This window comes from Ranitomeya imitator, chromosome 3 (genome assembly GCF_032444005.1).
Source record: "Ranitomeya imitator isolate aRanImi1 chromosome 3, aRanImi1.pri, whole genome shotgun sequence".
NCBI classification, from domain to species: Eukaryota; Metazoa; Chordata; class Amphibia; order Anura; family Dendrobatidae; genus Ranitomeya; species Ranitomeya imitator.
The window spans coordinates 753,026,064-753,053,347 of NC_091284.1; the positions used below are offsets into that span (position 1 = coordinate 753,026,064).

At 45.3% G+C, this 27,284-nt stretch overlaps 1 protein-coding gene across 3 annotated transcripts in view; it reads right to left on the reverse strand.

Annotated features, from left to right (window-relative positions):
* LOC138671073 (spartin-like) overlaps positions 1-22,877 on the reverse strand; it is a 47,609-nt gene extending 24,732 nt beyond the window's left edge. The window contains exons 1-5 of one of the 3 annotated variants that reach the window (XM_069758958.1): positions 22,799-22,825; positions 6,547-6,596; positions 4,301-5,115; positions 3,169-3,366; positions 1,903-2,041 (exon numbers count right to left, since the gene is read on the reverse strand). In XM_069758958.1, coding sequence (XP_069615059.1) covers positions 1,903-2,041; positions 3,169-3,366; positions 4,301-5,089 — 1,126 coding nt within the window. In that variant the 5' untranslated portion in view covers positions 5,090-5,115; positions 6,547-6,596; positions 22,799-22,825. Of the gene's footprint in view, positions 1-1,902; positions 2,042-3,168; positions 3,367-4,300; positions 5,116-6,546; positions 6,597-22,798 lie in introns of all 3 variants that reach the window. The other 2 variants (XM_069758959.1, XM_069758957.1) reach the window with 2 other exon arrangements.
* Between the last annotated feature and the right edge of the window lie 4,407 nt (positions 22,878-27,284).

Genomic DNA, 27,284 nt, shown 5'->3' on the forward strand with positions numbered 1-27,284 from the left:
AAATATAATTACCATCTATAAAAGTAGTTACCAAGCGGTGGTTCAGACGTCACATGTGTCTGACCACATGACAGTATGTACTAGCTGCAATACAGTAGTCACAATGATTAGATTGCAAATAATGCGTCAAGTTTCACCTTGAAAAGGGTTTTATGCTTTCAAGTTTTGTAACTAATAAGTCCTGGCTGGGATATAGGAATCTCAAACTCTATAGGTGCCAGGTCCACACTTGGGTCTGGTCCTTGTTAGGGCAGGAGCTACGGCACGGGGAACGACAGGGAATGGAGCAGTTTTTTTCCACACCCCAGGCTCCTGCTCCGTTCTGAATGGTCCATCTTCATTACGGAGACTAAACCATTTTCCTTTTATATGAGCACTGTTACTATTGGAACCATTGTATAGGTCCCTACATTTTATCTATGACACTCTGGTTATTATGTGTTGTCTGGTCAGACTACATTTAAGCTTAGTTTATCGTTTAAGTTTTATTTAATACATTTAGATTCCTTGCTTCTTATCTGATAATTTTCTCTGAGAGATCTGGTTAGGGGGTCTTTGCATTGTTTATTGAGCCAAGTCTTGGCTCTATTATAAATATAATCAGCCGATGGTCTGCCTCACCGACTCCATTGCTCCGTCTCCACCGCTGCAGTCAGACCAGCGAGAAGCTGATTTTATTATGGTTATACGTTGGCAATGAGAAGTAAATAATACAAAAAAAAATTCCCCCATTCTTGAAGGGAAAAAAAGTAAGTTTTTAATACAAATAAAAAAAATTGAGCTTGGTATACATGCAGCACACAAAACGCAAGCTCACTTTGGCCATAAAGCATGCAAAAAGCAAAATGAACATAAACCTTTAACAATGTAGGACCATCCTCCACCCTGAACAGGGTCACCTTGCTGATGGTGGGATGGCTTTTATGCTATTTTTGATCAAAAAACAGTATTACTAACAACTCTGTCATTTAAATGCACTTCTGCTTTTTACTTATTTAGTTACAGCAGGGTCTATGTTCATTTTACTTCTTGTAGGTTTTGTATGCTTTATAGCCTATGTGAACATGCGTTTATGTGCTGCATGTATACCAACTTAAATCAAGCTCAATTTTTGAGTTTTTTTTCCTTGTATTTTTGCATTTTGTGCAAGCCGGCGCATGGACTCCCTTCCTTGAACTGGAAATTACATTTAAATACTTCCCAAGGCTGGTGTCCACAGGTCGGGACCCGGTCCTTTGTCTGCTCTTATTCTCACTGAGGTTAATTGACACATGGTAAGATTTTTAATATTAAACAGCGTAGGACCATCCCAAAAAGGGTCACCTTGCTGACGGTGGGATGGCTTTTATGCCATTTGATCAAAAACAGTATTACTAAGAACTCTTATGTTATTTAAATGCACTTTTGCTTTTTACTTACCGGTATTTAGTTAAAGTAGGGTTTATGTTCATTTTGCTTCTTGTAGGTTTTGTAAATTTTTAATAGGTAGTAAATTGCAAAGTTGCTTTTTTGCAAGCAATTCTAGCCATTTAACAAGATAAGACTAACACGTTAATGCTCAATATGTAACAGCATGTATAAAAGAATGAGAATGGTCCCCTTGAATCTGTTTCTCCCATTCATGTACAGTTTCCTCCATTGCCGTACAGGCAGCGTGGCCGTCTTCATAGACCAGTGTCATGGAGATGCTAGAGCATGGCAGCGACGCCAGAACATACAGTAGGTATGGAATTCAGGACATTACCCAGATTCCTGAACACTTATTTCTTTCTACCTCCTTAAAAGAATTGAACGAATTCCATGACACTGTTATTACATTTCTTTCAGCTTCTTCTCAGATGTTTTTCCCTTCTCTTATGAAGAATCATGTATCAGTAATAGTCATGGCTCCGGTATCTTTACCTTGGCGAATTCCCTGGGCCACCTTCTCACTCCATGGAGGTTGTTCTTCCTCCTCTTTTGGCATCGGCTCAGGCTCGGGCATAGAAATCACGTGTATTGTCCGAGTCAGGTCAATGACTTCACCTGATGCTTCACCGGGCTTCATAGGAGAAATAATAAATAGTTCCGTAAATCACACCATGAGCCGATACAGCTGTCCGGTCTGTATAATATTTAGTTTATCTATTTTCAATATTTCGTAGGGCATGTCAACCACCTCTCCTCCCAAGTGGATCCCTTGGGTCCGGGACACTGACTCCATAGATTATGAATGCATTTATCCCAGCATATCTGGACGTACCATAACTGCCAGCCAAAAATCAGCTAGTGGTCTACCCCAATCCTCAATATAAATATACAGGCATGGCTTGGTTGTATTATATGGGGGGGGTGATTTAAGTTTCAGGGTCAAGTAGTACCCCCTCTAGTGTAATTGGGGTCTATGTCTAGAAATGGGTCAGAAATGCGCATTTTCTGTCTTAGCACAGCTGTGAAGCAAGGGACGGAAACTTATATTCTTCTGCCAGATTGTAGGCTCTCCGGATTCCACCATGGGAGGTTTGGAAACATTTTTTGGTACAATGACAACATTGTCCCAATTGAATAATTAAAGACAAAGGGAATGGACACGATCCAAAATGTATGTATGCATTTACTAAGAGACGACTGACAGGACTTGTTCCTGCAACACTTCTGATTGAAATTAAAAAGAAAAAAAAACAACAATTATCAGTGTCCCACAGACATTAGGATCATCAGCTTACAGTAGATCTATCATCAGACTATGTGACCACATAGGTTAGTTGTGCTATTTGGCTAATAGGTGTAACCAGAGCGGACAGTTATGAGTCTGGTGTAGCCATGAGAGGAAAGCTTCCCCCACCCTGATTATTGTGATTGACAGGTCACTGTATGTTCTCATACACAGCAGCCATCAAACACGCGGCTTTATTCTTCGATTGCTCCCATTAGCAAAATGGCACAATATTTTTGTTGCAGTTTTTGCTGCAAAGATGGCAGATCTGTCTCTGTATTATACGGCCTCCACATAGATGACATTCTGATGACAGATCTGCTTTAGCTCCTGGATCCTGTAGGTGCAACGCAGAAAATACTGCGGTCACTATATCAAATCGATATCATAAAACCAGCGAGTAAAACTCCGTTCTGCCCAAGCCATGTATGTATGTCGTATGACCTGGGTGATTTTTCTTGCTTTTCACTTACTTGAATTCTCAGGTCGGACATTTGTTTCATTAGGTCTTCAAAGAGCTCCAGATCCGCTGCTGGGAGCTCAGCGGAGAGCACTACCCCCACGTAAGAGCCGGGGAGCTGCGACATCAGGTCGGGGAACATGTACACCCCATTATTAGAGAGTAAGACTGGAGACTGGTTAGACATGAGCGGGTACAGCCAGTCACACACCTGCCAAACAAAACGAGGTTAGGTGTTATTGTACAGATTTCTTCATTTTTGCACCCTCCTATGTAACATTAATAAATGGGGCCACTCACATCCGCAAATTGCAGGTGCGATTGGCTCCGTATGCTTGACGACATCGCGGACGGCTGCAGGAGCAGCTTTCTATCGCATGCACCATTTTGGGTTGTAAATATGGACCAGAGTAGCGTATGGAGTGTGGAAAGTCGGCCATGTGCGATAGCGATACAGGTTGGACAGGTTGAGCATGAACTTTCTCAGGTTAATGTTTTTTGCACTACCACAATGACAGATCTATTTGTGTAACTCACTACTTCTATCACCACGCCCTGACAAAGTCTTCATTCACAGAAGCTACAGCAGTGGCAGATAGATAGTAGCAGAGACCCGACGCTGCACTTAGATCTGCTTTTTCGCAGGAACATGGGCTCACACAATTTGACGACATTGTGCTCTACCTCAGATTTAGAAGTCTAGTTTATATAGCCATAATGCAGACCTGAATGTTTATATTCACTGTTCACATCTGTACATTTATTTCATTTTGCTCAGAGGCACTGGTCAATTTAGGGTTTTTTTGCATTTGGGAGGGTGTGGGGGGAATAAGTGACTACCTCCATATTTGATGAGCACTCCTCCCATTTCTTCTTAGTCTGGTTTTAATTAGAGCTAGATCCTATCTACCCATTACATATATAGGAATAGGCCCTGGAGAGGCAAGTTTGTTCGTCTAGGAACCCATCTAGGGGGCACCTTCCTGCTTTTTGATGGGCACAGTTCTGCCACAAGTTGCTCAAATTTATAAATATGTAATGTTGGCAGATAAATATATATATAGACGGTGGCCCCATCACTGGAAGGTTTTGGAGGTTCTACAACTCCTTCTTTTCTTGCATATTGTACCAAATATACAACTTACCTGGAGGAAAGCAGGAGGGCGGTTCGGGTCCATTTCACTACTGGTGTCCATAAAGTTAATAATACGGAGATACCCTGGATATGAGGGGGCGCTCACTAATCCATCGGGTGTCACATAGAAGATCTGGACTCCTCTGGGTATAAGGATCAGTTCTTCTGCGTCTACTCCCAGACTCTGCACTGGCGGTGGCTGTGTGGGCATAGCGTAAAACTCATCCCCGAATATCGAATGTTCCCCAGACTCAGTCCCATAAGAAACAGTGTAATGTCCATCTGTGGCCTGAGGGGTATATGCTGGGGGTGCGGAGACCCCCGCTACATGCGGATCCATTGCTGCTCCACTGTTCTGTGCTATATACGAAACCCCATTCACAGGCTCTGAAGGAAATGGTGGTAACGTTAGCGGTGTTACCCTTTCAGGTTTTTCTTTTTCTTTTGGTGGCAGTGATGGATATACCGTGGGCACTGGGGTAGATGCACCCACAGCGGGAGGGTTTGCAGGGGGTCCTGACATGCTCTGCTGTAAGATATTCAGTCTGGTATTGATGTTCTCCAGGGTCTCTCGCATTTTCCCTTGCATTTGTCTGGCGGCATCCCATGCTGGTCCGATGCACTCAGGTCCCTGTAAGGAGACACTTAGTCCTCTTATCAGATGCTCCTGGCCTTGCTTGTAATAGTTGCGAGCTTCTTCCTTGTATCCGGTCTCATCGGTGTTCAAACCTTTGTTAATGTAGACAAACGCTTTCCTGTATTCTTCCTCGATACTTCGTATTAAAGTGTTGTCCTGCATCTCTGCTAGGGGCTGCTTTTCAATTACTGAAAAACAACAAAAGGTGCAACATATCAGAAGAAAATACAACTCAGGCACATAGAAATGGCATCACTATCCGTACGACTGACTATGGCAGAGTTGAAATCATCATTCATCTTTTTAACTTATGCAGAATATGGACACTTTTGGAGGAAAATTTTATTTTTTTACTCAAATGCAGATTTTGGGGGCCTAAAAAACACAATTTTTGCAATTTTTTTTTTCTTTTTTAACTTTTGCGTTGCTGGTAATTTTATTTTTTTTTTTTGCCCTAGGCATAAGCGAATGCCTCCATACTGGCTGAGAACTCCTCCTATTGCATCGGTCTAAGGCAGTTTTTAATTTTGCACCACTTTCCTTTCCCAACCTCTTTGCATTAGAGAAGCACATCATATTATATAGCACTATGTACTTAGTTGCTCATTTTACCTTTCTACTCAGTTTTTTTACAGGACTATTTACAGGAAATAGTAATGTAGTAACAGAATTTGCAATGTCTCCATAAAAATCAGATGTGTGTCACAGCATGCTGCTATTTTTTTTCCCCTCTTGCATTGCACTTGTTCAATTTATAAGCCAGTGTGAGCAAGCCCTTAAAGGGAAACCATCACCTGAAAAAAAAAATGCTACTTGCAGTCTTTAATGGTAATCTGCAAATAACGTTTAGAACAATGTCCACAAGGCTTTCTGGAAGCTCAACTACAGGGAGGAAATGAAGCTATACTTTCCCTGTATCCGCTTGCTCCCAGTCATCAGGGCGCTGCAGGGAGCCGATACAGTCACCATAGACTTCACAATGAGCGCACTGTCACCACTCCCTGGCACACTGATCTAGAGAGATTACAGCCACACTGACTATGTAGTGAGCAGAGACTATAACCGCTCCCTGCACCGTCCCAATGACTGGAAGGATAGAGGAAGCATATAGATTTGCGGCCTCCTATCAAGCTGCCAGGTCGCAGTGACTTGCACGCTGGACCAGAGACTCGTGAATTGATCATCTCATCTCTAGTCCCAACTGTCCCAGATACAGCTGATAGTCGCGATTTGGGTCTAGGTCCTGCAGTCTCAGACATCTGCAGAATTTCCCTCATTAACACATCTCCTGCCAGGGTCGAAAGAAAAAGTAAATGAGTGTGGATTGGGTTGTAGTCAGTGCAGGGCCAAATAATCTGTCCCTTTATCTGTTCTTCAAAAGTTGGGAGGTATGCTACCAGCTTCTTTAAATAACAGAATTGGCTCTGAAGAAACATACAGCTTTGTTCGGCACTTTAGATGACATCCCAAAGATCGGACCTACCAGTCAGCAGATCATGGCGCATCCCTGTATACCTTATAAAGCGAAACATACTAATGTATTCTTCAACTAAAAATCCAATGGAGTGCAAATATATAGTCCAGCAAGGCTATATTCAGAAAAATAAACTTAGACTTACCAGTTTCTAATAATCCACCACGACAGCTCACAGTAGGATGTCATCTCATCCTAATAGGGACAGGAAACACAAAAGAGGTAAAATAGACCCTCCCTCCTCCTTTCCCCAGTGTTATTATAAAGGACCACAATAATATGACTGCTTTAAATCATATTTATTATTATTACTATATTCAATAATTGAGCAAGGTGAGAGAATTACCTGTGCTGTCATGGTGGGTTATTAGAAACCGAATTACTAGTAAGTCTAATTCTATTTTCTTTAATAAACCACCCCCACGATAGCACACAGGAAGAATACCAAAGACTAATGTCTAGGGAGGGACAACCACCTGTAGAATCTCTCCCAAATGATAAATACTTAATGGATGTCAAGTCAAGTCTTTAATGCTTGACAAAAGGTGTGGACAGACGACCAGGTAGCGGCTCTGCATATCTGTTCGACGGAGGCGTTGGCTTTTTCCGCTCATGAGACTGCTAAGGCTCGGGTGGAATGAGCTGTGAATTTCTCTGGAGGTGTGAGATTATACACCTGGTAAGGTTACACAATTGTGCTCTTTATCCAATTTAGTTTTGCATGCCTTCTTTCCCCTATTCTGACCATAGGATTGGATGAACAGGTTATTATCCCCCCTCCATTCTTTGGTTACGGGGAGATAATGTAGTACCACTCTTCTTATATCAAGAGCATGGAACTCTACTTCTTTCCTGTTCTTTGGGTTCTGGCAGAAGGAAGGTAGTATTATGCCCTTACTCTTACAAAAGTCTGAAACTACCATTGGCACAAATGAAGGGTCAAGACAGAATACCAGCCGGTCTTCTAATATCCTCAAGTAGGGTTCATTTAATGAATGAGCCTGTAACTGCCCCACTCATTTGGCTGTTCTGATTGCCACCAGGAAAGCAGTTTTCCAGGACAGCTTGTCCAGCATTATTGATGATAGGGGCTCAAATGGTGGAGGTGGGACCAGATTGATTGGTCTGGGACGAAGCTGGGTGGCTGCTGTCATGATTAGTCTCACCCAACGATGTTCAGCAAGGGCCTGGTCGAAGTATGAGCTCAACGCCGCCATTTGTACTTTAAGAGTACTGGGTCTGAGCCCTTTTTCCATGCCTTCCTGTAGGAAATATAGGATCTGGGCGATGTTGACCTGTCAGGGATCTGGTTGGTTCAATGCACACTATGACACAAATGTCTGCCAGGTTTTGTGGTATATGGTGTTTGTCACTGGCTTCCTACTTTTTTGTAGGGTGTTGATGACTCTCTCAGAGAGACCCTCGGCCTTCAAAAACGAGAACTCAGAAGCCTGCCATAATTTTTGTGAATGTCCGGGGTGCCGAAGATATTCTGAGTGGGAATACGATGAATTGATAATGTGTTATCAGCTCCCCGTGGGCAACTGCAAATCTCAGGAACTTCCAGTGGTTGGGATGAATTGGGACATTATAGTACGCGTACTGCAGATCGATTGTCGCCATGGCAAAGTTTTTCCCGATCAGGGGAACTGCTGATTTGAGGGACTTCATGTTGATCCTTCTGTATCTGATTTATTGGTTCAGCGGCTTCAAATGTATTATGATCCTGTAGGATCTGCTTGGCTTTTTTTTATTAAGAACAGACCGGAGTAATGACCCCTGTTCTTCTCCACCTCTGGAACTAGTGAAATTGCCCCTGAGGCCAGTAAGTTTTACAGCTCTGACTTCAGGGCATCCTGGAGCATCTGAGCAGAGAGCTGTGTTATTCTTACCCCTATCTATCTTCACCCCTTCCTGTATGGATTCTAGAAATGAGGGATTGGTGGATATATTCAACCATTGTGGAAGGTAACGTGAGATGCGACCTCCTACTCTTCCTTGAACGTCATGGTTTACTTTGACACTGGCCTTGGGAGAGAAACAGATTTAGCTCCACCTTCATGTTTTCCCTTTACCAAGAAGGTTGCTCCTGATGAGGCCAAAAGGACCTCTTGGCACTTTTTGGCTCGGGCAGATTTTTTTCTTGTCCAAAACCTTCTCCAACAAGTTATCCAGGGCTGGCCGAAACACATATTTTCCCTTAAAGGGAATGAAGCATAGCTTGATTTTAGATGCTACATTACCACTCCATGACTTCAGCCAAAGAGCCTGTCTCACCAAGTTGGATAGGGCTGATGATCTAGCCGCTACTCTGAGGGATTCCACCGAGGCGTCCGCCAAGAAGGCTGTAGCATTTTGGAGAAGGTGTAGTGAGGCAACGATTTCCTCTTTGAGGGTCCCTGCCGGCAGGTGTTCTTCTAGATGCCCCGACCAGCGAGACATTGACCTGGCTACTGATGTAGAGACCGGATTTGTGTTCTGTAATGCTGCTGATGTTTCCCAGGATTTTCTGAGGAGGCCCTCCATCTTGCGCTCTAAGAGATCCCTTAACTGGGAAGAATCCTCAAATGGCAAGGTAGTCTTCTTGGTCACCTGGGCTACTTGAGCGTCTACTTTAGGCACCTCGGACCAGCATTCCACAGTCTCCTCATCTGCAAGAAATTTATCCTTCAACTCTGAGGGGGTGCTTGGCATCCTCTCTGGAGTATCCCTTTCTTCCAGAACCAGCTCCCGGATGTTTTTATGTATTGGGAATACCAGCTTTCTTTTAGACCAGAGACCCCCGAGCATTTCCTTCTGCACTGTACATGCTGGTCTTTCCTCTTCCACCTCCATGGTTCTCCTTACAGCTGTGAGGAGTTCCTCCATGCTTTCTGAGGAAAAGTAGTATCTTCTATCCTGTCTTTCTGGACCGGGACTCAGCTCACCCTCCTCCAGGAACTCCTCCGACATGGACTCCTGGGAATTCAGATCCTCTTACTGATAGATTCTTCTCTTCTTGACTGCTAGAGGGATGCTGGGAGCAGGTATTGTCTGGGAGAAGGAGGCCAGGGAAGACCATCTCTTGGCGTACTATTCCTTTAATTTCCTCTCTTAGGGAGGGCTGTTCCTCTATAAGCACTTTCTCTATACAGAGCTGACATAGGGGGCTTTCCATATGGGAAAGGTAAAAAAGCAATAAGCTACTTACTGGTAGCGGCATTTTTTGGAGGCCCATGACAGCACTACGAGTTCTCTACGAGAGAGGGCATCCGCCCTTAAGGAACAGGAAACCTACAGATACAAAAAGGGCGGTACCTCTCCCATGCATCAGTTGTATTTCAGAGCCTGAGAGGACTACCGTGGTTAGTGGTACACAAATATACATTATATACATTTTGAAAACAAAAATATCCTATTATATTGTAACTAGATACCACACGTGAGATCTACATATCACACTATATCCATATTAGGAAGTGCAACCCCCACATGAATAGGGAGGGAACTAAGGGTGCGGTCATGGGCCTACGAAAAATGCCGCTACCAGTAAGTAGCTTAATGCTTTATTCGGACTCCCATGACAGCACTACGAGAGATTTACAGAGATGTAAGCTACCTTAGGGAGGGACTATAGTTTGTAGCACCCTTAACCCGAAAGAGATCAGAGGAGGACCCCAAATCCAACCGATAGTGCTTAAAGAATGTGGAAGGGGATGACCATGTGGCCGCCTTACATATTTGTTGCACTGATACTCCAGATCTTTCTGCCCAGGATGACGCCATGGCCCGGGTGAAATGTGCCTTTAGATTCTGCGGAGCTGGCCCCCCACCCGCTGTATAAGCCAGAGAGATAGTTTCTCTAATCCATTTAGCCAGTGAATATTTCGATACTCTACACCCTTTCCTTGGACCTTGGAAGGAAAGAAGCAGTGCCTCATCTTTCTTTCAATTATCGGTGACTGAAATATACTGTAGAAGAGATATCCTAACGTCTAACGTATGAAGCTCCTGCTCTTTAGGATTAGAAATAAAAGATGGCAAAACTATCTCCTGTGATCTATGAAAACATGTCGCTACCTTCGGCAGATATGCTGGGTCTGGCCTAAGGACTACCCTGTCTGACAAGATTTCTGTGTATGGGGGGGGGGGGGAAGTCTGGAAGTGCCTGGATATCCCCTATCCTGCGAGCTGAGGTTATGGCAATCAAGAAGGCTGTCTTAAGTGTCAACATTTTGATCGAGGCATCTAGTAGAGGTTCAAAGGGGGGTTTTGTTAGAGAGGACAGAACTAAATTTAGATCCCACGGAACCGTTCTGTCTTTATATCATGGTCTAGTTCTACTAACTGCCTTCATAAATCTCGCTATCCAATAGTTGTTAGCTATATTACAGGAAAACAGGGCACCCAAGGCTGAGACCTGTACTCTAAGGGTACTAATAGAGAGTTTTAACTCAAACCCCTTCTGCAGAAACTCTAAAATTTGTTGTATCGGCACCCCTTCTTGGATATTCAATTTTGAACAGGTCAAGAACTTCCTCCAAGTCCTAGAGTAGATTTTCGTAGTTACCGCTCTGCTTTCCGGCCGCTGTGCTTACACAGGGCAGAGAAGCAGAGCGCCGAGGGAGAGACAGCAGAAGGTAAGTATGTAGTGTTTGTTTTTTTTTTACTTTTACGCTGGTAACCAGGGTAAACATCGGGTTACTAAGCGCGGCCCTGCGCTTAGTAACCCGATGGTTACCCTGGTTACCAGCGAAGACATAGCTGAATCGGCGTTACACACGCCGATTCAGCGATGTCAGCAGGAAGTCCAGCGATGAAATAAAGTGCTGGACTTTCTGCAGCGACCAACGACATCACAGCAGGATTCTGATCGCTGCTGTGTGTCAAACTGAACAATATCGCTAGCCAGGACACTGCAACGTCACGGATCGCTAGCGATATCGTTTAGTGTGACGGTACCTTATGAGTGACAAAGAGCAGCAAGATGCGCAGGAGAGCGTACTATTGTCTCCTGAGCAAGTGCAGGTACAGCGGCACCAGCGCCCACAGCATCAGCGCAAAGGAAACGCTTCCTCTCAGAAGCGCAGCAGCAGTGGACGATCAGGGTCACAACGCAGCCGGGTCTCTGGGACACGACCGGTGACGAATCCAGTGGATATAGTCCCCAGGCCAGAGACGGTATCTCTTATTCACAGGGGTGAGTGATCTACGTGAAAGTACTAATGTAATACGGGGTTACTCTTTTTCCTAGGGAAGAAAATGTACAGCCAAATCAAAGCACAAGGTGTGTGCTATATGTTTAGAAGAGCTACCTTCATCCTGGGAGAAAAAGCTATGCGGCTCTTGCATAGAGAAAACAATTCAGGAGGAATCCCCGGCGTTTGCATCAGACCTAAAATTGGTAATAAAAAAAAAATCAGGTGGAGAGTACCCTCAAAGGCATTAAAGCTTCAAAGAAAAAACACAGATCAAGTCACAAGTCTCCTGAATCTAGTGTAGACGAGTCAGAAAGTGAAACATCTGATTCTAACGATTCTTCAACATCCGAGACCTCTTCGCTATCATCAGAAGAAGGATGCAGTTGCTTCCCCATCGAAAAGACAGACGCACTGGTAAAGGCCATCAGAACGACCATGGGTCTGGTAGATGAACGCCCTAAAAGAACAGCACAGGACATAATGTTCAGCGGATTGGAACAAAAGAAGAGTATTCCCGATAAACGAGAAAATTCACTCTTTGATCAAAAAAGAATGGAAAAAAAAAAACGGATAAAAAAGTTCTCTTGACCCCCAAGAGAAAATACCCGTTTGATGACCCAGCCTACTCATCCTGGAGCAAGGCACCCAAATTGGATGTGGCCATAGCAAAGGCCTCTACAAAATTCGCCCTGCCCTTCGAGGACATGGGTACCCTAAAGGACCCGATGGACAAAAAAGCTGACACTTTCTTAAAAAACTCCTGGGAAGCAGCAGGAGGCGGTCTAAAACCAGCCATCGCAGCCACTTGTACGGTCCGTGCCTTAATGGTATGGCTCGAGCACTTGGATTCCCAATTAAAGGAAAAAGTCTCAAGAGAGACAATCCAAAAGTCTGTGTCCATGATGAAAGGGGCGGCAGCCTTCTTGGCAGACGCATCGGTGGATTCGGCGAGATTAGCAGCCAGGTCGGCCTCCTTCTCAAACACCGCAAGAGGTGCCCTGTGGCTAAAGTGCTGGCCGGGGGACTTGCAAACGAAGACCAAATTATGCTCAATACCTTGCGAAGGTGAATTTCTGTTTGGGTCAACATTGGACGACATCCTTGACAAAGCGGGGTATAAGAAGAAATCTTTCCCCGGGTTTCCCAACCAGTCTTATAGGCGTTCCTTTCGGAACAGAAAATTCATGTGGAGAAGACCCCCAAAAGGGAATAAAGATGGATGGGAAGACAGAAGGAACAAAAACAGAGGCTTCTTGTTCAACAAACCCCCCCCCCCCCTCCGGATAATAAAAAATCACAATGAAGGTACTCCCGGGGTCGGAGGGAGACTAGCCGAGTTTCTTCCAGCCTGGGAGAAAATTTCAAACAGTCCCTGGATTTTAGGTATAATACGAGAAGGTCTCAGACTCAAATTTCGTATCCCTCCCGGCAACTCCTTCATGATAACGCCTCAGAAACAGTCACACGAACAGTCAGCTCTCCAGGAGGAAATTCTGAACTTAATCCAGAAAGGAGTATTGCAAGAAGTCCCATACCGGGAAAGAGGCACGGGCTTCTATTCTCCCCTCTTCCTCCGCAGGAAACCGGACGGATCGTACAGAGCGATCATAAATCTCAAAAAATTAAACAGTTTCCTAGAGATCCAACATTTCAAAATGGAGACAATAAAATCTTGCGTGAAAATACTCTTTCCCTTGTGTTTCATGACTGTTCTAGACTTACGAGACGCATATTACCATGTGCCCATACACAGAGATCATCAAAAATATCTCAGACTGGCAGTGAATATCCAGGGGGAAGTAAAACACTACCAATTCCGAGCTCTCCCCTTCGGGATAGCCGTCGCTCCTCGGGTATTCACGAAAATAATGTCTGAAGTGATGGCCCACATACGGGAACAGAATGTCCTAATAGTTCCCTATCTGGACGACCTCCTCGTGGTAGGGACCTCATTCCAACATTGCAACCAACAGTTGGATCTGGTCATGGCTTCACTGTCGAGTCTAGGGTGGCTGCTAAACATACCCAAATCCAAAATAGTGCCATCCCAGGTACAGGAGTACTTAGGGATAGTCCTAGACTCGATCACGCAGAAGCGCTACCTTCCTCAGGGGAAGATTCAAAAAATGACACAGGCAGTGTTACAGTTGACGGTATCCCCAGTCACTTCTCTGAGGAAAGCAATGTCCCTGCTGGGCTCTATGACTGCCTGTATCCCGGCCGTGCAGTGGGTACAATGTCATTCCCAGGACCTACAATGGGAGACTTTAGATTCAGGCATATCTCTGCACGGAAATTTAGACGGGCAGTTAAGTATCTCATCAAACATGATACACTCCCTAGTATGGTGGGCAGACCCAGGGAATTTAACCAAGGGGGTTCCTTGGGCACTACCGATGGAGAAAATCCTAACGACGGATGCAAGCCTCTGGGGGTGGGGAGCACATATAGACGATCAAGTGGCACAGGGGAATTGGAGCAAAAGTCAAGAGCTAGCTTCTTCAAACATGAAAGAACTGTTAGCGGTAAAACTGTCCCTAACGCACTTTCTATATCTCCTTCACTCCCATCACGTAAAAGTCTTTTCGGACAACCAAGTAGTGGTTGCATATCTAAACCACCAAGGGGGCACCAGGTGTCGAGCATTGATGGAGGTAACCCAATCCATCTTCCACATAGCGGAACACAGTCTAAAGTCCTTGACAGCTCTCCACTTAAAGGGCTCAGAAAACCAAACTGCAGACTTCCTGAGCAGAACATGCTTAAAGCAGGGGGAGTGGGAACTAAACCAGTCGGTCTTCAATCAAATCGTTAATCTCTGGGGTCTGCCAGAAATAGACCTATTCGCGAACAGCCAAAACCACAAAGTAAAAACATTCTGCTCAATCGATCCCTGGGGGAGCCCAGTAGCTCTAGACGCCCTAACAATTCCTTGGAACTATCACCTCGCCTACGCGTTCCCTCCGATATCGCTCATCCCCTTAGTGTTGAGGAAAATTCAGGAGGAGGGAGCAACAGTGATAGTAATAGCGCCATTCTGGCCCCGCAGAATATGGTTTTCTTGGCTAAGAAAAATGTCCATATCAAGTCCATGGGTTCTACCAGACTCTCCGAAACTTCTATCCCAGGGTCTGGTATTTCACCCCAATGTAAAGAATCTACACATCACAGCCTGGCTTTTGAAAGGAGGCTTCTAAGGGATAAAGGGTTCTCACCCAATCTACTGTCCACTCTACTACAGAGTAGAAAACTCGTAACCACTAAAATATATGGGAAAGTGTGGAAAAAATTTATGTCAGTATCGGGTGCAGACCTGTCCGGGGAGATCCCAATAGAGAAAATCCTTGAGTTCCTACAGAAAGGTTTGGAAAGAGGTTTGGCTACAAGTACTCTAAAGGTTCAGGTAGCAGCCTTGGGAGCACTGTATAATTATGATTTGGCCAGAAATCGGTGGGTCATGCGATTTATTAAAGCCTCAAGTAGGTCCAGGCCTATTCCCCTCCACAATTCTCCTCCGTGGGATCTAAACCTTGTATTAAATGCTCTAACCAAACCTCCCTTTGAACCCCTGGCAGAAGTTCCCTTAAAGATCTTATCTCTAAAAACCACACTCCTAGTGGCCCTAACCTCGGCTCGTCGTGTCAGCGATATACAAGCGTTATCTGCATGCCTACCCTTTACTCAGATACTCGAGGACAGAGTCATTCTTAAAACTGACCCGGCTTACCTCCCTAAAATAGAGTCACAATTTCACAGAAGGCAAGAGATTTCTTTGCCCTCCTTTTGTCCCAACCCTAAAAGTGAGGGTGAAAAAACACTGCATACCCTAGACGTAAAAAGATGTCTGGTCCAATATCTATCAGCCACTAGGGAGTGCAGGAAGGATAGGGCTCTGTTTGTCTGCTTCCAGGGTCCATGGAAGGGACAAAAAGCATCGAAAGCCACGTTAGCGAGATGGATAAGAGACGCCATCGCCCTATCCTACTCATCCTGCGGGACAGCCATCCTGGAGAATATAAAGGCTCATTCGACCAGAGCAGTGGCATCATCCTGGGCGGAGAGAGCTGGCGCTTCAATACAACAGATATGTAGAGCGGCCACTTGGTCTTCCCAGTCTACATTTTTCAAACATTACCGTTTAGACTTGACCTCCTCTGATCCTACCTTTGGGCGAAGGGTTCTAGAGGCAGTGGTCCCTCCCTAAGAGTTCTATCTATGCAAATCTCTCCGTGTGCCATCATGGGGATAGGGAAAATGGTAGTTACTTACCGATAACGGTATTTCTCTGATCCCATGATGGCACCCGTATATTCCCTTCCTTTTCACACACAGGTGTGCACTTTGTAATGTACTAGTAATTAATTTTAGTCACAGTGCCTCTGTTAAGTTAAATAGGTTAAGTTGAATTTGTGCAAATATTGAGTTGCAGCTGAAGTTCTGTATAAGGCCCTGTAATCCAACTGATGTGGGAGAGAGGTATGCCCTTTTTTACGTGTAGGTTTCCTGTCCCTCGGGGCGGACCCCTCTCTCCGTGGTGCCATCATGGGATCAGAGAAATACCGTTATCGGTAAGTAACTACCATTTTACTGGTGCTTTTCTTCCCCTGTGAAAACCTATACGAGGAGAGACTAGTCACTGAGTGAACATTCTCGAAGATCACTTACCAGTGGATGCCCATACCCAGAAAGCTACCGAAGTACGAGGGGGATTTTTCCTGGCTGCTGCTCCAGACCCCTGTCTGGAGGAGCTTCTGCGGCCAGATCCATCGCTCCTTTTCTCATGTTCCTTCTTCATAGGCTTCTGGGGTGCTTCATCCAGCAGCAGAGGCTGCTGATCCTGATCAGACTCCATCCTCAGAAATTTGGAGACCAGAAGCAAGGAACACGCACCTAAAGCCTGTTATATAGCGCCTCCTTCGGTCAGCATAATTGCGCAGCGCTCCTCCGGTTATCCACCCCCACCCCCACCCCCGCAGCTGCAGGGGATCGCCCGACACCTGAGGGTGATCAGCGCACATTTTCCGGTGGGCGCCGCCATCTTGGAGCTCCTGCGCATGTGCAGAAGCTCCGCAACCCGGAAGTCATCGCCGGCTCCGCCTTCCGACGTCACCCCCAGTCCACAGCGCTTCCTGTCAGCGCTGCGAACATCGTGGGACGCCGAGACATTGCCAGCAGAACTCCGGGTGGTGCCACCATGATGCCGCCGCCCCAACAGAGCCCCCACAGCACTCGAGGGAGGGGAATCCGTGATACTCACCACGCGCCGGCTCCGGAGACAGGACACCCCTGGCGACCGTTTCTTGCTGATCAGCCACCACCGTGCAGCCCTACCAGGACCACTGTGATTGCTTCAGGTACCCCGCACCGGCCGAGGTAGGAGACTGCCTCGCTACCTGAATCGGTCTGGCCGGCCTGGAAATCCTAAGCTTCTTCTGTAGGATCCAGTCCCTTTAGGAACAGGAAGCCAACTGATGCATGGGAGAGGTACCGCCCTTTTTGTATCTGTAGGTTTCCTGTTCCTAAAGGGCGGATCCCCTCTCATGTAGAGAACTCGTAGTGCTGTCATGGGAGTCCGAATAAAAAGGACTTTAAATATCTATACCTGCACAATTGGGGAGATCCAATGCCTGTATATTTACATGGACCAGAATAACGCTGGGCTCCACACATACTGAGCGGGAAGGATCAGACTCCATGCTACCACACAGTATTGTCCTACCTTGCTTGATCTTCCATCCGGGGCTCGGTAAGTAAGGTGACTGGAGCAGCACTCCCCCTAATAACAGGGGCTCCACCCTCACTTTTCCTGGTTAAGGGTATCTCCAGGTGGTGTCCATATGTGTCCTGCGTTTGAATTTCCCTGTGCGTTACACTGTGGAATGCAAAACCGGAAGTGACGATCTCAGAATGCCAGCCAGCGTCTGACGTCATATCTGGCTGCCGGGACCGCATCAGGTTTACCCTAAGGGAGGCCGGAAGCACACTTCCATCACCGTGATCCAGCAGGAGCAGGGGGAGAAGATGGGACCCCAGAGAGGCCTCCCACCCGAGAACTCCCTCAGACTTTACCTGGTGCAGACTGGGGGGACAAACACATCAATGGAGCCAGGAACCCAAAGAGGGAGGGCAAGACACTGACTAATCTCCCGTTGTCCGGCTATAATAAATGTCTGGGGTCTGCCACCGGCAGAGAGCAGCACAGGAGGACTTCTTCATCACATAGTGACAGGAAAAAACCCTTGGGAAAGGAGGTGGAAGGGTCTATTTTACCTCTTTTGTGTTTCCTGTCCCTATTAGGATGAAATGGCATCCTCCTGTGTGCTGTCATGGGGGGATTATTAGAGAAAAAATATAGTTCACTTTTGGGGCATAAGGCTACCTTAAACAGACCTTGCTGTAGTCAGAAGAAGAAAAGAAATTTAATAGGCACAATCAAATCTGATAATAAAATCATTCTTTATTGGAGCAGTTTAAAAAGACCCAGAAGTCTGACGCGTTTCTGGTGTGCACAGACATCCTTACTCATACGGCATGAGAGGTAGAATGAAGTAAGACCATATAAAACCAACATGGAAATGGTTGAGCTAATTAACATAATTGAAAAACAGACCGCTGTGAAAAAGAAGGATAAACTAATCACCACACATGAACATACCATCAGGAAATACAAATAAGCAAAAAACAAGTTAGAGAAACCATTAAGTATTGCACACTGCAGCAGAATACCATGATAAGTGAATAACGTATGGCATAATTGTTGTGAATTCCACTCTTGGGCTCCCTCCGGTGGTTGTAAGTAGCATTTTTGTGAGTTCTGCTCTTTGGCTCCCTCCTGTGGTTTTGAGTGGTATGGCTGCTTCTTGGATTTAGCTTCAGCAGCTGTTTTCTCTGATCGTCTTTCTGGCTCGGCTATATTAGTCTGGCCTTATCCCTCATTCAATGCCAGTTGTCAATTGTTCCTGCCTGGAGTCATTGCTCTTAGGACTTTCCTGACACTCTGACCAGTTCATCAAAGCTAAGTCCTTGCTTGTCCTTTTGCGGTTCTCTTGTTGTGGACTTTGTTGTTCAGCACTTTCTTTGTTTTTGTTCATTTGTCCAGCTTTTCAGTATGGATCTATTCAGTTAAGCTGGAAGCTCTGGGCAGCAGAGTTTGCCCTCCACACCTTTAGTCAGGTGTGGAGATTTTTGCATTTCTCTGCGGTGGACTTTTTCTAGTTTTTATTACTGACCGCACAGCGTTCTGTTCTGTACTATTTCTATCTAGCTAGAAGTGGCCTCCTGTGCTAAATCTTGTTTCATACTACGTATGTCATTTCCTTCTCCTCTCACAGTCATTATTTGTGGGGGGCTAATCTATCCTTTGGGGATTTTCTCTGAGGCAAGATAGTTTTCCTGCTTCTATCTTTAGGGGTAGTTAGCTCTTAGGCTGTGACGAGATGCCTAGGCAGAGTTAGGAGCATTCCACAGCTACTTCTAGTGTTGTGTTGAGCTTAGGGACTGCGGTCAGTATAGTTGCCACCTGCTCAGAGCTAGACGCATGTCGCTCCCTAATCACCAGATCATAACACATTACACCACATTAAATCATTTTTTGAATTGCAACTCTAAATAAAGTCATTTATTGTATCAGTTGCAATAGCTGCAATTTCCAATATATTGGGTAAACAACAAGAAAATTGAAAAGAAAGATGGCTGAGCATGTCTCTAATATTAATGGTAATAATGCTCGTCACAGCCTAAGAGCTAACTACCCCTAAAGATAGAAGCAGGAAAACTATCTTGCCTCAGAGAAAATCCCCAAAGGATAGATTAGCCCCCGACAAATAATGACTGTGAGAGAAGGAAATGACATACGTAGTATGAAACAAGATTTAGCACAGGAGGCCACTTCTAGCTAAATAGAAATAGTACAGAACAGAACGCTGTGCGGTCAGTAAAAAAAACTAGAAAAAGTCCACCGCAGAGAAATGCAAAAATCTCCACACCTGACTAAAGGTGTGGAGGGCAAACTCTGCTGCCCAGAGCTTCCAGCTTAACTGAATAGATCCATACTGAAAAGCTGGACAAATGAACAAAAACAAAGAAAGTGCAGAACAACAAAGTCCACAACAAGAGAACCGCAAAAGGACAAGCAAGGACTTAGCTTTGATGAACTGGTCAGAGTGTCAGGAAAGTCCTAAGAGCAATGACTCCAGGCAGGAACAATTGACAACTGGCATTGAATGAGGGATAAGGCCAGACTAATATAGCCGAGCCAGAAAGACGATCAGTGAAAACAGCTGCTGAAGCTAAATCCAAGAAGCAGCCATACCACTCAAAACCACAGGAGGGTAGCCAAAGAGCAGAACTCACAAAAATGCTACTTACAACCACCGGAGGGAGCCCAAGAGCGGAATTCACAACAGTAATGTGCCTTTAGATTGAAATGTGCACTTTCTATGCTCCTATATAGGGCATGCAGAGCAACGGTTTTAAGGCAGTAGAGAATACCATGGAGGAGGGAGAAAATGAGTAAATATAACAAATCATCGCACCTGATATGCTGCACCTGTTCAAAAGCGCTTTTAATGTTGGATTTACTATAACCCCTACTGAGAAGTCTGTGATTGATCACAGAACTCCTTTAGAAACATGTCACTGCTGGAACATATTTTTTTAGCTTGAATAAACTCCCCTTTGCATAGCATGAATCACGTTTTTGGGATTGGAGTTGGAGGACAGTAAAACGGTGTTCCCAGCAGTGCTTTTTCAGTAAATGGAAGATTCAACTCTGTTGGTAATTGTATTACCTTATCAGTAAATGTCAAGAAAAGGAATGTGAACAGACAGGTCACTGTCAGTGAAGCGTAAATTTACACTCAATAGAATTGAGATAAGATAAGAAGGCAAGATAAGTGGACGTGTCCCCCTGCCACACCCTGAGCACGTCGTCAACATATCTCCCATACCAAACTATGGATATACAAAAAGGGTTGCTGTCAGAAAAAAATAAAAAATTCCCACCATCAGGAAACAAACAAAATAGCTAGAGAAGGGCAAAATTTTGAGCCCATCGGGGCACCAAGAATTTGAAGAAAAAAACATGAATGGAACATTAAAAAAATAATGTTTTAACAGGTATTGCATGGACAGCAAAATAAAATTCTTTTAACTGTGGTGAATATGCAGTACATTTATCAAGATGGTATTTAATCGCAAACAGTGCTAGAGAATGAGGAATATAAATTTACAACATCAAAAGTAGAAAATTTGAAGGTGGACTTCCATAAGAATTTATCAAAAACGCGCAACACCATAGGATAGGTCCCTGAGAAAACCTGGAGTCCTGACAATAAGAGGTTGGAGATGGCCATCAAGCCACTCGATTTTCATTAAGTGAGCCTATTCCTGCAATAATGTGAATTTTGTTGGTAATGATGCCCATTCTTAAACATCTAGACAATTCTAGTTTATAGGAGTCGGTAGGATCCGATCTCAACCTGACATAAGTGGCTGCATCATCTAGAATTAAAAAAAAAACATGTTGCAAAATAATGCAGTGTCAATGACAGCAATGCAGCCTCCCTTGTCAGATTGACGGATTGTAAGGTTGAGATTGTTCGTAGCTCCCTCACAGCCCCAAACTGACTGTCAGAAAAATTCTTACGATGTTGTGCAATTTTTTTAAATCATGTTCATCCAGAGATTGAAAAAACATCTAAACAAGGGTCTCTAGATTGAAGGACATAATACGACGGATTGGGAAGAACAATACTAATGTTACAGTCTTGTATTTTGTGATCCTTAGATGTCAGATCCGGGAGTGAGGTTAAAGTAAGCAGAGCATTCCGTCCTGCAAATGTGAGGGGCGCATCATTTGGAGGCAGAGCTCTAGCTGCAGATATGTCCTTGTCCAAGGTTTGTTGGTTTTCAGAAAAAAAATTTTTTTCCACAAGCAAGACACATCTGCAGAAAGGACTGTGTACTGAGAAGTCTTGAGCCGCTGTATGATCCCACACTCTCCACTGAATATTGCCCCCTTAGTGTCTGTGCACATGGAGCCTTTTTCAGGTAGATTCCATTCGGAACCTGCCTGAAAAAGTTCTGCAGAAGATCCCTATGAAATGGAAATAGTCGCCAGCAATGTAAGCGACATTGTCCTGCACGTGATTCGTCTTATGTCACGTCTATTAACCAATACAGGGTTCATTCATCGGACAGTCTCATTCATCGGACGGTCTCATTCATCGGGCGGTCTCATTCATCGGACGGTCTCATTCATCGGACAGTCTCATTCATCGGACGGTCTCATTCATCGGGCGGTCTCATTCATCGGCGGCTTCTGCTGGGAAGTCACCAGCTCCCCACGCTATAGAGAAAGACATCAGCGCTGGAGCCACCACAAGAATGGCCGCAAAGTCTAAAAGCGGCATCGTCTGGGAAAACTCAGTGACTATATCTAAAAGATGCCATGTGCACAAAGCCTCAACATGACATTCCCATGATGAGCTTTGATTCTCTGCACCTATTTAGTAAAATAAGTTTTTTTTGTTTTTTTAAATCTACAGCATATAAAAAAAAAAAAAACCATCATGGGAACGTAGCCTAATGGGGGCTTTCTGGTTTTGAAAAATCTGTCCGTCAGATGCAGGTTGCATAAAATAAAAAAGAACTTTAGTCACCCTCCTCGGGTCCATCACCGACTCTCCGCCACTGCTACTGGTGTCTGTTATTGTCTACTGTATTGACATCACATTGGCAGCGCTGCAGACAATCAGTGAATTCATACAACACAAGCCTCTGAGCCCACTGATTGGCTGCTGTGCACATTGTAGATAACAGATCAAAGGGGAGGGTTACACTGTAGGGGGCAATATATGAAACACATTTCCCAGAGTGATACTATATGTCTTGCCCTTTAATAGCAGCATTACACGCAACAAGACACACAGATGTAGCAGAGCTGAGTTTTCTCTTTAGAGCTGCGTCTAGTTATGGGTAATGGGGTAAGTTTTCCTGCAGTCCTATGTAAAAGTACATAATGCATATTGTAATCTAACAATCTCGGCTCTGCTACGTCTGTAACAGATATCTGCACAGAACTGATTTAGCAGCAATAAGGCTGTAGTAAGGGTCACAAGAGCACTGTAGTAAAAACAGTAGTCACAAAGAGTTGTGCTATGAGCTACAGGTGTAGTGGCCAGTGTCCGCAGTCTCCCATCACCTGGTGCTACTTACAGCGGGGTATACAGGTGCTCCTCTCTGGGTGAGTGCTGTCACTGCTCTGTCAGTTCTACCCACACCTCTTCTTTTACACAACTCTGCTACACCACCCACTCTCCCAGCATGCAGCCGGAACAAACATTCCTTAAAGGTGCAGCAGCATATTTTAACTTAAAGCAATGACAATGTACTGAAAAATTTATCAGCTGAAAAATCAACTCTTTGTCGTCTACCCTTGTTGTTGTTAAAAAGCAATGTATTTCCTTAAGACGCTGTTCGTTCATTTAATTAGATCATAGGCCAAGCCATATTATTGTCATGAGGGTGTCATGTTCCCCTGGAAGACCTGGAGTTAGATGGTGACGTCGGTAAATAGTCACAGGTGTTCTTTAGAAATGGTGTGATTTGTGTCCAATATTAAATGGATTTAGTTTCCTATGGTGCTGAAGAGCTTACCAATCCTTTCTATGATGGTCAGAAACATGCAGCTCCATTTCAGTTGCTTCTGATTTGGTCATTACCTCTTAATATAAAAACTAGCCAGATCGTCTTGTCCCTGCCAGGGAAAGATTTGTCTTCCTGTACTAAGTGCTAAAGCTTATTGGTTGGAGTGGAGTTGTTGTAGCAGTTATCTGTAGTTGGCTGTACTATGTATGTGTTTATCTCTTGGTCCCTGTTCCCATTTAGATTATTCCTCCCTGGGCATATCCTCCTCCCTGTTGTTGGTTAGTGTGTTTGTATGTTAACGGTATGTGCACACGTTGCGGATTCTCTGCGGATCTGCAGCGTTTTTTTTGCAGTGCAGAAACGCTGCAGATCCGCAATTGATTTACAGTACAATGTAAATCAATGAGAAAAAAAAAAACGCTGTCCACACTTTGCGGAAAATCCGCTGCGGAAACACTGCGGTTTATAAGAAGTAGCATGTAACTTCTTTTTTGTGAATCTGCAGTGTTTTTGTACCCATTCCATTATAGAAAACCGCAGGGGTAAAAAACGCAGCAAATCGGCAAGAAAACAGCAGCAAAAATGCACAAAAAACGCTGCGGAACTGCACAAAAAACGTGACAAATCCGCAGGTGCGTTTTCTGCCAGGAGAGGCAGAATCCGCACCAGAAATTCCTGAGCCTAATCCGCAACATGTGCACATACCCTAAAGGTTTTCTGTCATGCCTGTTGGAGCGAAGGAGGCTCAACGTATATTGGTATACTTTGTCAGGAGCACTTCCTACCAGCAGAAAAACCCGATAACCCCCGCTAGAGCCATTGCTTCAAGTGAAGCCAACATACAGGGTGGGCCATTTATATGGATACACCTAAATAAAATGGGAATGGTTGGTGATATCAACTTCCTCTTTGTGTCACATTAGTATATGGGAGAGGGAAAACTTTTCAAGAAGGATGGTGACCATGGCGGCCATTTTGAAGTTGGACATTTTTGAATGCAACTTTATAAATGGCCCACCCAGGAGTATCCATAAAAATGGCCCACCCTGTACTGTAGTAGTCTAAGGAGGAGACATGGCCGCGGCGTGCCTTTTCCAAAACGAGTCCAGAACCATCGGTGCTGTCACCCTAGTTGCAGGGGGGAGAGCTTAGTTCCCCGGACTGACCAACGAAATTAAGACCAGGGGGTGTGGAGGACATAAAAGGGCTACATTACACGGGAACCCGATTAGATTGGGCGGGAAGCTATAGTGTGCGGAAACAGAGTGCGAGTCTCCATGCACAGTACGGTCAGGACAAAGTAGGCCTAAGCCAAAGGGGCCTATGCCAGCTTACTGGAGATCACAGGCGCAGACACTTCCAGAAACCTCTGACCGTGCCGACTCCCGCAGCGCTTCCGACCTAGATTCGGTTCTCTCCTCAGCCATGCCGTAGAGGGCGCACCTCAGACGAGAACACCAGGCCGCAGACAGTGTGCGGCTATCTGACATACCCGCTCCTGTAAGATCCCGTACTGTGTCAGTACCTAAGAGAAAGGACTATTCCTCCTTCAGTGAATTTTGCCCCTGGATCCAGAACCCGCGACCGGATATTTCAGGACTATTGGCGACACCAGGATTCAAGGCCTTTCTAAACCAGGACAACACCGGATTATCCAAGCGTTCAGTCCAGAACGCCTCCGCGACTATCTCAGAGACTACCCCTCAACAACGCCGGATTGATAACTTTATGCTTTTGAACTCTTTTCTGTCTAATCATATACCGGTAACTCCTAAGCTAATTGTATACAGTTGTACTGCCCCATGTTTCATTTATTTCCTCCCTGTGTGGAGTAACACTGTTAGAATAAATTATTTTTCTCTGCCTCCGACCGTTACTACATCCTTTTACCTGCTTTCAGTAGCTCCCATAATAACAGGTGTATCACCCCTGTCAGAGGGACAATAGCATAGACCCTAAGAGATTCATCTGTCATTCCATGTGAACTTTAAGTTTCATTATATGTTCCGTATTGTATAATTTACTTGTGATTACTTTGTGTCAGGCCGGTTTCACATGTCAGTGCCTCTGGTACGTGTAGTGACGGTTTTCTCACGTACCGGAGACACTGACACACGTAGACCCATGAATGGGTTTATGCACATGTCAAGGTGTTTTTACGGACCATGTGTCCGAGTGCAAAACACGGAGACATGTCCGTTTTTTACGGCCAGAATGTACCGCAATGCGTCCCGCATACTTGCACACGGAGAACAGTGTACACTCTCCTCTGTCACACAGATAGCCATGGGAGAAACAGCACTACTGTAAGCGCTGTCCCCCTGTGTGTGGTGCTGAAGCTGACTGTTATCCGCTCTCCCCTGCTCGGCCGAAAGCAGCGCGAGCAGGAAGGAAGGGATGAAAGACAACCCGACGTGCGGTCCCCCCTTATATTTTCCAACCAACCCGGCAAAACTCACAGGTGCGGACTTCTATTCTCAGGCTGGTAAGGGACCATGGATATGGGCCCCCACAGCCTTAAAAAAGCAGCCCGCAGCTGCCCAGAAAAGGCGCATCTATTAGATGTGCCAATTCTGGAGCTTTGCCCGGTTCTTGCCACTGCCATGTGGCATTGGCATATGGGGTAATAAGGGGTTAATGTTACCTTGCTATTGTAAGGTGACATTAAGCCAGCTTAGTAATGGAGAGGTGTCAATAAGACATTACTAATCCCACAGTTATGAAATAATGAAACACACAGGTTTTTAAATTCTTTATTGCACGCTCAATCCAAGCGAAGCCCTCGTTCTCCTGTAAAAAATTCCTAAATAAAAAAGCCACAATATCCCATACCTGTCCGCCGTACAGTCAAGTCCCATGCTGTAAATCCATCTCAAGGGGTTAAATAGTTTACAACCGGGAGCGCTGCTAATGCGGCCGCTCCTGGCTGTAAATGACTGGTGAATGAATGAAATGCAGGGGGCGGAGCTTCAGTGACTAGCGGTGCTGTCACCGAAGCTGCGCCCCCTGACAGCATGAACTGATATGAACTCTGTAGCATGGGAAAATGCTCAGAAACTTTCCCACGCTATAGAGCTTACTGTAGCGCTGCTTCCCGGTGGCCACCCGTGTGGTCCTAGTGCGGCACACGGGTGGCACACGGTTGCCGCACGTGTGCCACACAGATGTACCACGTGAGCACACGGACACGGATATCTCCGGTACCGATTTTTCCGGTGTGTGAAACAGCCCTCATACTGTTTCTGAACCACTGCAAGTTCCCATCATGTCAAAGGAAATAAATAGTTAATTGGTGTAACAACTCTGCTGGCATCACGTCATGGCCTCACATCTCTCACACTATCTTACCCACTGCTCCAGGTCATGATGTGGTTTCTGTTTCATGCCAGCTCCATGTTCTGTGTCTCTGCTCTCTGCATGCCTCATGGCTATGTGTATAGGGGGCCGGCGCCTGAACTCTCTGGTTCTTATAGGAATCAGGTGCATCTGTCTAATCAGTTCCTGACCAATTATCAAGAGGCCTCCTGTATATAGTGCAGCTCCACCCTGTGGTCTGGGCCTGTGCAATGTGTTAGCTCAGTTAGTGTTTAGCTGCCGAGTTTGCCAGGCCTTGCTCTGAGTTACTCCCTCTCTGGAGGCTTTTCTCTGTGCTATTGCCTTGATCTTGTAGTCTGCCCTCCAGGAGGCAGAATATGCTGGTCACTGTGTCTTTGTCCCTGTGTCTTGTTCCATTGCCTTGTCTGTACTTAGTCTTATCTCGGTCTCCTTGCCTGTGGCTTCCTTCCCTGTTGTGTCTTTCCTTGTGTTCTCAGTCTGCTTACACTCCGCACTCTTGTGGCTCTGCCTGCTCTGTATCTTGGTGGCTTTGCCGCTGCTCCGCACTCCTGCGGTTCTGCTCCGTTCTACTCTGCTCCGCTCTGCTCCCGTTGCTGCAGAAACCTTTTGCTGCAGTTCCTCTCTGCAATCCTTGCGGTTCCACTCTGCTTAGCTTCTGCAGTATCTCTTGCTGCAGCTTCTCTCCACATTCTTTGTGGCTCTGCTCAGCTTTTGTTGC